The sequence below is a fragment of the Chondrus crispus genome, genomic scaffold (assembly GCF_000350225.1).
Source record: "Chondrus crispus Stackhouse genomic scaffold, scaffold_239, whole genome shotgun sequence".
NCBI lineage: Eukaryota > Rhodophyta > Florideophyceae > Gigartinales > Gigartinaceae > Chondrus > Chondrus crispus.
The window spans coordinates 132,664-145,768 of record NW_005179117.1 but is presented as its reverse complement, the minus strand read 5'-3'; the positions used below and the strand labels follow the sequence as shown (position 1 = coordinate 145,768).

Here is a 13,105-nt window from a genome sequence, read left to right as displayed (position 1 = left end):
CCCCCCCCCCGTGTTACCTCCCACCCCGCTGCCCCACCATCGTCCGCCATGTCGAGCGACGAGCCAACGCGGGCCTTGTCGCACGGCATACTCTTCCAGCACTTTATCCCGCGCTACCTGCGGCATCCAGCCGTGCGCGACTTCCTGATGAATGACTACTCACCTACGGCACCCGCCTTCGCCTCGTCGGTGCATGCGGCCATGTCGTATGCCTGCATGTACGTCCCGCCGTCCGCCGTCCCGCGCCACACCGCCCCATACCCGCCCCCGACACCCTTCCTGGACATCGGCGACTTCATGCTGTGCGAGAACGTCATCGACGGCATCGCCGTCGGCCACCTGTACAACTCCATGCCCGAGCACGCCTTGGCCGTGCAGCGCGACAAGATGCTTACGGGCTCGACCCTGTCGCGCAAGCCCACGGCTCGCAAATTCGCCGTCGACCTGCGCGTGCCCAACCTGGAGATCATCGAGTTCGCGTGGATGGAGGACCACTCGCTCATCATTTCTTGCCGCCGCCTCGACCAGACGAGCGGCCCCGCCGCGGACGGCGAGCTCGTTCTCTCGGGGGACCTCCTCTTCTACGGCGTCATCCCGCCCTCCAACAACCTAGGCGTCCCGCTACTGCGCATGACCTTGTGCGAAAAGCCCGCCATCTGCCAGTTCTGCCGCGTCCGCGGCATCAAGACCTGTGAGTGCCCCGCATCGTTCAAGTGGCGCGCCCCGACCAAAAGCGCAGTCCCCGTCCCGCTGGCCCACGCCCCCTTCGCAAACGCCGCAGATACGACCCTGCGCATCGCACCGCCCGCGCCAGAGGGACGCGCAGGGCATTCTTTGGCCGCGTGGCAAAATCATACCAAGCGCATCTTCGCCGTTAATACCTCCGGCGCTTTCTTTGTTGACTGGTATAAGAAGTCACCTGATGGCTCCAAGATGTCGCGCTTCATGAGCCCGGTGCATCCCGTGTCATACCAGTTTGTGTGCGGGACCAAGCAGCAGACTGACTCGTTGGCCTCGTTTTATGTCACCAGAATGGCCAGATGTGAGAGGGCCACTTCCGCCGATTCTAGATTGTATGGCTCTCTTTCCCGCGGCTCGCACATTGGCATGATTGTCGATAAGATTAACCACCAACACATGGACACCGATCCTTCGCACCTGCAAGATGTCGTTACCTATTTTGACACGGAGACCCCCAAGTATCCCATGTCGGCCTATCCTCACGTGCAGTACGATCAGCAAGTCTTCACGACCAGTGGACCGCAAAGTTTCGGCGACGTCAGCAGTACCAATCCCTCCTTAGATTCCGACGACTTCGTCCCTTCCCCAGCCATGCCATTGCAAGACCCTCATGCGCTTCATAACACGCCCAAGTCGACGAGCACTACCATCACAGGCGATTCGTCGGGCCTTTCGAATGGCGACGTCGCCTCCAACAGTCCCTACGAATTTGACAATTACAAGCAACCAGAGTATTTCATGGACGATGTTGTGCCATCACAAGACCCAAATTCGCTCAACGCACATGGTGTTCATGGTTTGCCTGAAGGGGCAAGTCTGTCTCGAAACATGCCCAACAATTCAAACGGCAACGCACAATATATGGACAAAGCCGGCACCTTGTCTACAAACGACATCAAGGTGCAGAACTTAATGACTGTGGATGAGGCAAACACACCCATGTGCAAGAAATGTAACAGCACGTTCCTGAAAAGGGGAAACCTGGGCAGACACATTCAGACCGTACACCTGAAGCTCAAACCATTTCAATGTGATCATTGCAGCCAGTCTTTTGGATACAAGAATCATCTCAAGCGACATCAAATCATTCATCAGCGGGGAAAAGATTTGAAGTGCCGCATTTGCAGCCTCCAGTTTAAAGGGCAAGCGCAATTGACCAAGCACGTTCAGTTGGAACATCAGCAAGGCTCGCCAGATTCACAGGGAGGTTACCATTCCAGCGTTGCGGACCGCCCGCACATTTCGTGTGATGATTGCGGAACACGCTTTTCCCAGCGCTCCAATTTGGTGCGGCATCTTCACATCCATGAGGGTATGCGCTTTCCGTGTCCTGTGTGTCCGAGCAAGTCATTTGGCCAGCGATACGACTTGCGCCGTCATGTTTCTAGCAAACACCCAGATTATTCAGGATCACAATTGGCTTCAGTCGCTCCCCAACGAGTGGAAAGAGTCGAATAGGGTTTTTTTTTTCCGAAATGAGGAGCACCAAGAGGGGGAGTGTGACGGGCCCACAGGGTCGGGACGGTGTAGAAACTGGGTTGATGTTGTAAATATTACTCATGCTTTTCAAAAAAACCAAGCAATCACCTATACTGTACACGCTATGCGTACTCTGCGGTACACTCTACTACGTTACTACGGCACAGTACACTCTATCTGCGACGTTTTTCGCGCAATGTATACACACTCTTCTGTACGCTATTAGGTACAATACACTCTGTATGCGACGGTTATTTCGAAAGCTGGATCAGGGATGAAACTTGTATCGTCGCCTTTAATCCTCTTTAATGCGAACGCCATTACGTTTGAAGTGCCCAGTCTGCGCGATCCGTTGACCAGTCCTGTTATCAAAAAACTTGTTTCCACGGAGACCAAGCACGAAACCGGTAGCCAGTTGAAAGAATGCCTTTGGGATGGTCAGAAACTGGATATACGTCTTGGACTTGTCGCTGCGCACGACCGAACGAATCCTGGGAACTAGGTTCTCCGCCACCGTTTCTGGTTCCTCAGCCAAGAAGTTAAACACCTTTCGGGCAATTGGTTCTTGATTTTCGGCGAGCAACAGATCCGTCAAAACCATCCCCGGTGACAACGTGTGAAACCGCACGGGATCACCCTTGCCTTCAATCGCAAGAGATGCGACCAGCTGCGGAATACTGCGTTTCGTCGCCCCATACGCGGCGTAGTTCGGCGTCGTGTTCCCGCGAGATCCACTTCCATCCATGATGAACACGTGCAAGGGCTGACTCTGATTCTTCGCGACCCGCCACGCCTCCTTCGCGCAAAGCATCGGACCAAGGAGATTGGTGCTGACCACGTTGGCAAGGTCGTTTGCCTCAGCGTCTCGGATGGGACCGCGGGGTCCAGTGGTTCCTGCGTTACAAATGAATGTGTTTATGGTCCCCAGATTTTCCGAGGCAAAGTCAGCGAGCCGTGCCACATCCAAATGCTTAGATACGTCGGCAACGCATCCGAAGACTCTTGCCGTTGGGTATTGCCGGCGCAACGAGGCGACAGTTGAGTCAACCGAGTCTGGTGTCCGCGAACTAATCACAACGCCATCGTTTTGCTTCACAAATTCTTCCGCCAGTGCCCTACCGACTCCTTTTGTTGACCCAGATATCACTACGCCGAGACTCGACGATGATACAGATGGCAGGGAGCCCCCACCACCACTCATCAGCGGAGTGCGATATGAAAATCTTCCTTGAACGGCACTTGTCTGAATCACAGGCCTACCAAATAAGAGAGGGACAAAGCCGAGCTTCATAGCAACCAAAGGCATACCCTACGCTGCACTCCCCACGTAGATAAATAATGATTCAGGTGAGTGGACTTGTTGCCTATGATCTGGCAGTGTTTTTGCAGCGGAGATTTTGCAAATACTGTTCAGTTTTTTTTTTTTTGCAATGCTGTGCTTGATTCTTTATTGCCCTGCCCATGACCACATACTGCGGGTTTTCTGTGGAGTAGCACTGGAGACGATGCGATTGTCTTAACGCGTCCTCTTTCTTTTTATCGCTCTTGTGAGTTTATCGTACTGCTTCGTAACGGAAATTTCCACCAAGCGCTCGTCTTTTCGGTCGATGAGGGTACGGTTAGTTTTGCGAAGCGCGTCCATGGTAGTGACATCGACTGCCGCGCACACAGAGATCCCGCCGTGACCCTTTCCGACTACCGCGTGTTCGGGCGCAATACAGCTGTGACATGCTGGTGTCGCCGCGTGCCAATTGTTTGATGGGACGGGAAAGGCGAAAGCTTTCGCCCACCGCGATCGAGAGAAAATGCTGAGACGAAGTCCATTGCCTGCGGAAAAGGTGCGTTCACGAGAAGCCTTCAAACCAATTGTAATACGTTTTGTTCGCCAAGTTTTACACACTTGTACCCTTGAGGCATGCGCACGCAAGAGAGATGCCTTATTTCACTGTAATATGCATCTCGCTGGCAATTATACAGGCCTCATAGGACAGGATACGCCCGTCTCGCCGACACGTTATCACCGCAGATTCCGTTCATAGGAAAAGACATTCCGTGACGCAGTGGACGATAGGATGAAGAATCAGTTGACACTGCAAGCCTACGAAGCCCCCGGGTTCCCGCCAGGGAAACAAAGCAAGGTACCGAACGAAATTAACAGCTTAGCTTAGTGTAGTTTTTTTCTTTCTGTATCCACCTCTTTCTTTTTCCTTCACGGGCCCTGCTCGTTCTTCTGCCAACTGAAAACTTGCTGTTTCCTTTAAAGTTTACATGTTTGCAATTTGTCGACAATGATGACGAACACAATGATAACAACACAGGTCGAACCCCGAGGAGGCGGGGATGAGAAACTGGGGGTTTTTTTTTAGACATTGCCCCCATTAACACTTCTATGCTTTTTAGTTTCCCGTTAATTTGGTTTGAAGCAAGCGTAAACTCTTTGAGGTACCGTTTACATGATATCATCAAAATGAGGTAGCAAGGATTCGAGGTAACAAATTATCAAATTGTCGCAATTCAAAATAATAGTTTGAATTGCGACAATTTGATAATTATAGGCCAATCTAGGAACTTACAAGAATAGACCACAGGACAGAACCGCCACGACAAGTATTCGCCAGATTCGCATCAGAAGAAACCATTTCTTCGTCCCTATCAAGGTGGTAATCCGGTCCGTGATTTGAGAAACTACTTGGAAAAGACGCTACCTCCACCTCCACTTCATTCTCTGCTCTTTCAATCGAAGTGAGGCAAATAATGCACTGGCAGTAGAAGAATACCCATCGTGACAGTGGAAGGCGAGAGCCTTTGATAACAACAGTGAAACTACGAGTGATTTACTTCCTTGAAAAAGCATGGATACTATATCCGAAAAGCAGCAATAGAATCTGCAATCTGGGCTCGCTATGTAATAAAGACCGAGTGGATCATTGTGGATCAAAAATCGGTACTATCGTTGCTTTTCAAGAACAGTGAGAACGATGTCTTGAAAGACAATCGGACGGTCCGCGTTGATGGATTCTCTGTACTATATTGTTGTGCTGCAGTGCAATGTGCAAGCCTGTTTCGATAAGCACTGTTGAAGGCCTAAAGTATTGAAAAATGATGAACCATTCGTTTTTAGTTGTCTCACCCTACGTGGAAATCACGTGTCACAAGTCAACGAAGGGTGGCTCGCAAAGGCAACGATCGTTCATGAAGCGCACCACTGCGGTTACTTTCTTTGACAGACAGTCATCATGTGACGGCAGCACAGAACTTAATGAAAATCAGAAGCGGTGCGTTTCGGTGAAGTGTCGATATGCGCCCTTCTATAAACTAATACGAAGGCAATAAAAGCCATTCTTCGAAACTGGCAGAGTCGTATCAAAACTTCAGTTTACTGACCTGTTCCCGACTTTCAAGTGTATATACATGGTAGTTAGTAAGACGGAACGGTAATATGTTCCCGAAACAATTGTTGCTAAATCCATTCTAAGATCTGCACAGGGGTGCTTTCCCCTTCGCGCTGTGGAGAAACAAGAACAAAAAGTTGGCTATCCGCAAGCTTAGAGCCCCAAAGCCGGGAGGCTCCGGCCCCTTAAATAAGTCAAAAGGCAAAAATGAGGTGTTGCGCGTTGTCCGTGTACCAAGAGTTCCCTATGACGCCTCCACAGTCATATCGCTCTTTGGCGGCGGTGCATACCGTTCCGCACTCGGGTGTTGCGGCGCCTGTGAGAACGGGGGAAAATTGCCCCCCTGCCACACAAACAGAGACCAAGTAACTCGCAGGCCGACCAGGGACAGGAACAAGGCGAGGGACAGGACCAGGGCCATGCCCAGAAACGAGACGAAGAGGTCATAATTGGCCTCGATGGCGCTCTTCCCCTCGGCGCCGCACGCGATAAACTCTATCTGGCCGCTAAACTCGATGAGCCTTGAGCAGTTGAGATAGGCGGTGATCTCGTCGCGCGACCAGGCAGCGGTGTCGGCGAGCTTCTGCGGGGCGATGTCGAGGATGATTTTGACGCTCTGTGTGGCGAAAGGGCTCTGCAGGATGGATTCGATGGTGCCGTTCATCTGCTCGGCCACGCGGGTTGCGTCGACGGTGGTGGGGCACGTAGCGCCGGCGTTGATCAAGGCGTTTTCGGGAATGTCTGCAGCGGCGAGCGTGCCCGACAAGACCTGGCGATAGTCGTTAAACATGACGCAGACATCGGACAAGACGGCGCCCACGGCGGACGTGATGCCGACCATGGTCCACGCGAGAAAGGGGGGGAAGATGAGGATGAGGATGTGGACAAAGACGCGCCACGGGCGCGAGCGCTTCCCCAGCGGCATGGAATCGAGAAGGAGGAGCAGCACGGGCGCGAGGAGGAGCAAGAGACAAATGGCGACGAGGACGCCCGAGGCGAGCGCGATGGCCTTGCGTGTGGCTTTGAGCACGTCGGTGATGTCCTCGAGCAGGACCTCGATCGAGTCGGTGAGCGGGCCGAGGTCCGGGTACACGCTTGTGATGTATTCCGGCACGGCGCGGAGGGCCGGGAGGTACTGGTCGGGCAGGGCGGCCGTCAGAGGCGTGTCCTCTTGCGCGGCGGCCGAGAAGCTGAGCAGGCGGTTCTGGACGTCGACGGCGACGTCAACGAAGGCGTAGCCCACGCGCGAGACGTCCGCGACCAGGCCGGAGATGACGTCCAGGGCGTCGCGGAAGGCGAAGTTGGCAGCCGTGACCGAGGATATGCCCAGGGCGATGAAGAGGAAGATGACAAAGGTGAGGGCGACGGAGACGAGCAGGGCGAGGAGCGTGGCGCGGCGCGTGCGCGGCGGGGTGAGGAGGCGGGCGTCCACGGAGGACTCCTTGCATGTGTAGCGGATGGTGAGCAGGACGAGGTAGAGAAGGACGAGGAAGACGGCGAAAAAGGCTGGGATGAGGGCCGTGAGGGCATTGCGAGCGACGTAGTCGGTGGTGAAGTCGAAGGCACGGGCCGCGCCCGGCCAGCGCGGGGTGGAGCGGAAAAAGGAGACGGCGGAGGAGGGGGCGATCGGGAGCAGGAAGTCTGCCTCGGGCTGTACGGAAGCCATGACGGGCGGGGTGGTAGGGGTGCGGGGGGGGGACGGGGAGACGGGGGGGGGGTGTGTGAGGGGGGAAGGGTGGGGTTTAGTCGGTTACGGAATAATGTACGCGTACTGTACAGCGATGTTGCGGCGGAATGGGCTTGGTCGTTGTGGACAACCAATTCAAACGTGTCGCCGAGCGATTGGCCGCTTACACTGCCCTGATTGCTCACGTGCCACCTTTTCTCTCGTGAGCCCATCCTCCACGCCTCCTCCCCCTCCTCCTCCTCCTCCTCCTCCTCCTCGCCCGCCCCCCCGCCCCCACCCATCCCCCCCTCCCACCATCCCCCCGTCCTCCATCACCGCGCCTCCACGCCAGCGCGCTGCATCACCCTGCGCTTCTCCCACGCGTCCACGAACCGCGTCAGCTCCGCCTCGCCCCCACGCACCGCTTCGCGCACCTCCTCGAACCAGCTCAGGTAGTCCCACAAGTTATGCGCGGCCACCAAGCTCACCGCGCACATCTCGTGCACCTCGAACAGATGCCTCACATACGCCCGGCTCATCCCGCGACACACCCCGCACGCGCACCCCTTCACCAGCCCGCCCTTCTCGCGCATCCACTTCCGGTCGCGGCAGTTGACCCGCGCCCCGCCGCGCACGTCCGTCGCGTACCCGCACGCCGCCTGCTCGAACGGGAACGCGCTCTCCACCACGTCCACGCCGCACTGCACGGCCCCCACCACCTCGCCCGGCCCGCCGTGCCCGCCGCCCAGCACGCGCACCCCGCGCTCGCCCAGCTCGCCCACGGCCGCCGCCACGCACCGCCACCGCGTCTCCCCGCTCTCCCCCGCGTACAGCCCGTCGATCGAGTACCCCTCCACTGCCTCCGTCGCGCGTGCCGCGCGCGCCGCCTCCCGCCTCACCTCCTCCACGTCCCCGCCGCCCACGGACGCCAGCACCCCTCGTCCCGCCCCGCGCGCCAGCGTCTCCGCGAGCTGCTTCTCGCCCCGCGCCAACCGCCGCCGCACCGCCTTCTCGCTCCGGCTCGGCAGCGACATCGCGTCGGCCGCGGCCGTCATGTACCGCGTGCCGAACGTCTCGTGCAGCGCCACCACGTCGCCCGGCGCGATCGCGCACCGCCGCGACCCGCCCGTCGCCGTCACGTTCGTCGACTTGCCCGCCGTGTCCGTCGCCAGCTGGTCGCTCCCCGCCGCCCGGTTGCACAGGAACAGAACGGCGTCCGCCTGCCCGCAGTAGCCCGCGATCCCGCCGCTGTACGCTTGCTTGTATTGCCCGGTGGACGCGTCCGGGAGAGTGCCGGCGCGCTCCGACAGGGCCGAGAGTAGCTCTGCGCCGTGTAGACCGGCGTTCGGGTTCAGCGTATGCCAATCGAGTAGCGGCAGCTGGAGGAGCAGCGGGGCTTGAGACGGCGGGAGCGCGAGGTGGAGTAGCTCGCGCGGGAGGTACGGCAGCTGTCCGCGCCGCGTCAGGAAGAGGGGGGCTGGCGTCGGTACGGGAGGCAGCCCCGGAGTCGAGATCACGTTTGTACGGGCGGGCATGCTGGATCGAGGGGGAGGCAGAGCGTCGCGATGGTTGACGATCGGGGTGGGCGAGAACCCGGGCGGGGGCACGTTGCCGTGTTGTAGATACGTACGTAGAGCTCTGCAAATTCAGAGGAAACGGTGGGCCGCCTACCGTCAAGAGCGTTTTTGACCCTTGTGCTTCTAGTCGGCCTTCCCGCCCGTGGCCCGCCTCTGTACTCTCTCGCGGCCATTCGCACCGCCCCATCATGTGCTGACTCTCCCTTCGCGCGCTCCATCTCTACCCGCCGCCCGCCGCCGCCGCGCGCGCCATGATGCCTGCGCTGCAGCCGGCACACGAGGGGCTGATCGCGGCGCTGCTGCAGGGGCGCCTGGGCGTGCGCCGCGTGCTGCGACAGTGGTCGCGCGACTGGAAGCGGCGCGACGCGCGCGCGGTGTTCCTGGACGGCGGCGAGGGCCACGCTTCCGACGACGCCCTGGGCACGTCGTCCAAGCACCGGCGGCGCAACCCGGCGTGCCTGCCCGCGCGCCCACGCGACGCACCGCCCACCTCCAACGCGCTCGTGGCCGCCGTCCTGTTCGCTGTCGCGCTATGCGTCAGGGGCTGGGGCATCTCGTTTCCGCCCAGCGTCGTGTTTGACGAGGTCCACTTTCTGCGCTTTGTCAAGGCGTATTACTATGGTCGCTACTTTTTTGACATCCACCCGCCGTTGGGCAAACTGGTGCTATTGCTTGTGACCAAGCTGTTCTGCAACCCGCCGCGCCTCGACTATAAGGTCAATGGCGAGCAGTTTGGGGAGCAGATATACACCCCGCTGCGCTGGACTAGCGCGCTGTTTGGCTCGACCATCGCCCCAGTGACGTACTTGATCTGCCGGGAGCTCGGCCTATCGTTTCCGGCTTCGCTCGTGCCGGGCGTCGCGTTTGCATTTGAGCATCTCACTGTCATTGAGAGTCGGCTAGTACTCCTTGACGCCCAGCTCATGTCGTTCATGGCGCTATGTCTGCTGTTTGCTCTCAAGCTGTGGGGAGCGAGGAAGGGCACGGCAAGGAGGCGCCGCTTTTTGGTGTTGACGGCGCTGAGCGGCGCGGCTGCTATCGGCGTCAAATGGACGGCGCTGGCGACGCCGGGACTCGTCGCACTCGTATCGCTGGCTGGGCGTCCTTTCCCGAGGGAAGGAAGGCTGCAATGGGGGGAGATGGGCCTTGCGGGTATGATAGCGTCAAGCTTTTATGTCTTGTTGTTTGCGGTTCATTTTATGTTGCTACCCCATTCGGGGCAGGGCGATGCGTTTATGACGGATGAGTTTAAGATGAGTCTTGTGGGAAGTTCTCTGTATGTCGAGGGATTCAAGGGGCCGGGGTTTGTAAGAAACTTTTTGTATTTGAACATGGAGATGTATACGGCCAACGCACATATCAAAGCTAGGCATCGATGGGAAAGCAAGTGGTATCAATGGATTATGAATCAGCGAGGATTGTTGTATTTTAACGAGTTGGATGATGAAGTCACTAACTTTCAAAAGATTTATCTCATCGTGAACCCAGCTGTCTCCGTGATGTCGCTTGTGGCAATTCTGGGTTTCGTCTTCATCTTGTTCTGTGTATATTTTCCAAGAAAATGGTCTGGGCACCTTCATCCGAGAAGTCGACTACCGGCATTCGCGGTGAGAGGGTTGTTTCTTCTGATGGGCTACGTCGTCAATATCCTACCCTATGTTGGTACGTATCTACAATCATTCGGCGAGTGCATGGCAGTGGCGTTTTTCGTTTTCGTCGTATATTGTCATCTCCCCATTGTACATTGTGCTCACGCAATAGCTCCTTCTTGTTCTTGTTCTTGTTCTTGTTCTTGTTCTTGTTCTTCTTTTGTATCTTGTTCAACTCTCCGTCCTAATTTCTGTTGAGCATGCAGAGGTCGCTCGTTGTACATTTCTGTACCATTACTTGCCGCCGTTATTTTATGCCCTGCTGAGCACAGCCAACCTCATCGATTTGATACCTAAGGTGGGAGCGCAGAGGATGGTGAGCGGATTTTTCTTTGTCATTCTTTTTGTGACGTTTTTGATCTGGAGCCCATGGATTTACGCCTCGCCGTTGACTCCGGCAGCTCACAAATGGAGGCGATTGTTTGGGGATAATTGGGCTTGAGGCATCATGCAACAAGGGAAGCCGTTTCGGTCGGAGAGATACAGTACATAATGTGCGATGCGGCTACATCTGCAACTTTTGCGCAACTTTTGCGTGAGGCTGGATCACATGTGTCTAACCCAACTGAAGAAAAGTCTGCATGCGCTGCGACCCAAACGAAAAGGCTTGTGGTTTGTTGCTTGGAATTCTCAGCCAGACGGGGTCACGCACTAGGGTAACTACCACAAGGAAAGGGTTTTTTTTTTTTTTTTGTTGTTCTTTCATGAGTTTTTGTGGACGGTACAAAGCATGTTTTTGTGCCCAAGCTTTTGAGTGTTCTGCAGTGCAGGACAATAAAATTGCAATTTCTGTACGGTATGTACAGTATGTACAAAGGGGGGTACAGGGGGTCCCACGCAATAGTGCTATACCGGAACAGACCTCGACATATGGCACTATTGCGTGAATGGCACTATACTGAAAGCGCCAAAACACAATCATTTACATACAGTTGTCTCTGATCGCTCGCTTCAAACAGGACATGTTCAAACAGGACATGTCCTGTTTGAAGCGAGCGATCAGAGATGCCAGGCTTTGAAGCGGAATTCTACTGTACCTCTCAATAGGCGACAGCTGCGAACGTCCCTGCCCTCCCCCCCTGTCCGCTCTCTCCTCCCTTGCACTCGCTCTACCCCTCCCCCCCTGCGGCGCCCCGCCCAGATGTTCTCTGCCAAAGTCAAGCAGCAGATCCCGTGCCCGCTGTGCGTGATGCGGCGCTACGTGCTGTGCGACATGTGCAGCGGGCACACGTGTATGAACACGTGTAGGAAGTATGATAACCGTGCCAAGGCGTTTTGCATAGCACTAATGCGTGGGAAGCACTACTCAAAGTGGCACTATTGCGCGACCCCCCCCCCCCTGTAATTGGGAAAGACAGACAGACAGACAGACAGGGAGACGTAGTGAGAGTGCCAACAAAACAGCATCCGTGATTGATGTGAGTGTGGCTGGACAGTAGAGTAGCGGTAGTTTTTAGTGGCAGTAGATGTAGTTGGAGGTCATTTTGAGATGGCACTAAAAATACTCGTTTACCGTACCATTGTCACAAGTCGGTCTCGTCAGGTGGCAAAGAGTTGTCTCACGAATATTTGGCCATGAAGCGTTGATGAAAGGTACGCATACGTGTAATGACGTCCTTAATTTCATGCTCTGGTGGTAAGAAGGTGGTCCTAAAATGATATGTGCCTTCTTGTTGGAGAAAGCCCGAGCCCGGGACGACGCAAATGCCGGTGGCATCCAGCATCTCAATGCAGTAAAGCACGTCTGCAGAGGCCATTCCTCGTGCGGCGGCCTCCGTGATGGCAGCGGGGGGTAGGGTGATGCTCGGAAAGAGATACATGGCGCCCTCCGACGGGTGGCACTTGACGCCCTCGAGTGTATTAAGACCGTCTGACATTGCAATAGCCTTGTTACGAAGGGCTGTATAAATTTCGGTTGTCTCCTTGTTATACAGGTGGTACGAAGGGTCGCCCGGCTGCGGCGGGTTCATCATGAGGTCGATGGCGACCTGGCCAATGATGTTTGAGCAGAGCGAGACGGACAAGACCTTGTATATGAGGTCCTGGACATAGGGGTCGATATTAAGGACCTCCATGTAGCCCGCGCGCAAGCCGCACTCGCCCATGAGGCCCTTGGATACAGAGTGGAAGGAGACGAGCTCGACGTCGGCGGCCATTTCGGTGACGACGCTCTTGAAGGAAACAAAGGGTTTGTCGGGGGTGTAGACATTGTTCTGATAGACCTCATCGGCCATGAGGACCAAGCGTTCTCGGTCGCAAAAGGCGACGACACTCTCAATATTGGAGCGCGACAGGACCTGGCCCGTGGGGTTTCCCGGGTTGATGACGACGAGTCCGCGGACGGTAAGGCCTTTGGCACGGGCGTCGGCGAGGCAGCGGTGCAACTCGTGGACGTTGAGGCTCCAGCCATTGTCCTCGTCGAGGTAGTAACCGACGTGCTGGCCGCCAAAGGCGGTGATAGAAGCAGTGTAGAGCGGGTACTGCGGGATAGGGATGAGGACGGCGTCGGTGCGATGCCTGACGAGGATGGAGAGGATAGTCTTAACGGCCTCGCTAGCGCCATTGGTGAGGTAAATATTGTGCGGGCTAGCCGGCACACCG

The 13,105-nt window shown here is 56.3% G+C and overlaps 6 protein-coding genes; 3 read left to right on the top strand and 3 right to left on the bottom strand.

Moving 5' to 3' along the window:
• Positions 1 to 630: 630 nt before the first annotated feature.
• CHC_T00004616001 (hypothetical protein) lies at positions 631 to 2,427 on the top strand. XM_005715989.1 is given in 2 exon segments: positions 631 to 2,199; positions 2,200 to 2,427. 1 exon segment carries the CDS (start codon positions 631 to 633, stop codon positions 2,197 to 2,199), a length of 1,569 nt encoding a protein of 522 aa, XP_005716046.1. The 3' UTR covers positions 2,200 to 2,427.
• An 88-nt stretch (positions 2,428 to 2,515) lies between these two features.
• On the bottom strand, positions 2,516 to 3,511 carry CHC_T00004615001 (hypothetical protein). Its single transcript, XM_005715988.1, has one exon. It carries the CDS (start codon positions 3,509 to 3,511, stop codon positions 2,516 to 2,518), a length of 996 nt encoding a protein of 331 aa, XP_005716045.1.
• Positions 3,512 to 5,578: 2,067 nt separating this feature from the next.
• On the bottom strand, positions 5,579 to 7,278 carry CHC_T00004614001 (hypothetical protein). XM_005715987.1 is given in 2 exon segments: positions 5,579 to 5,856; positions 5,857 to 7,278. 1 exon segment carries the CDS (start codon positions 7,276 to 7,278, stop codon positions 5,857 to 5,859), a length of 1,422 nt encoding a protein of 473 aa, XP_005716044.1. The 3' UTR covers positions 5,579 to 5,856.
• Positions 7,279 to 9,109: 1,831 nt separating this feature from the next.
• On the top strand, positions 9,110 to 10,946 carry CHC_T00008806001 (Dolichyl-phosphate-mannose--protein mannosyltransferase, family GT39). The gene is made up of 3 exons (XM_005715986.1): positions 9,110 to 10,124; positions 10,221 to 10,517; positions 10,711 to 10,946. Exons 1-3 carry the CDS (start codon positions 9,110 to 9,112, stop codon positions 10,944 to 10,946), a joined length of 1,548 nt encoding a protein of 515 aa, XP_005716043.1.
• Positions 10,947 to 10,996: 50 nt separating this feature from the next.
• On the top strand, positions 10,997 to 11,164 carry CHC_T00004613001 (hypothetical protein). The gene has a single exon (XM_005715985.1). The coding sequence runs from the start codon at positions 10,997 to 10,999 to the stop codon at positions 11,162 to 11,164; it is 168 nt and encodes a 55-aa protein (XP_005716042.1).
• Positions 11,165 to 11,937: 773 nt separating this feature from the next.
• Positions 11,938 to 13,067, bottom strand: CHC_T00004612001 (hypothetical protein). XM_005715984.1 is given in 2 exon segments: positions 11,938 to 12,473; positions 12,474 to 13,067. 1 exon segment carries the CDS (start codon positions 13,065 to 13,067, stop codon positions 12,474 to 12,476), a length of 594 nt encoding a protein of 197 aa, XP_005716041.1. The 3' UTR covers positions 11,938 to 12,473.
• Positions 13,068 to 13,105: the final 38 nt, after the last annotated feature.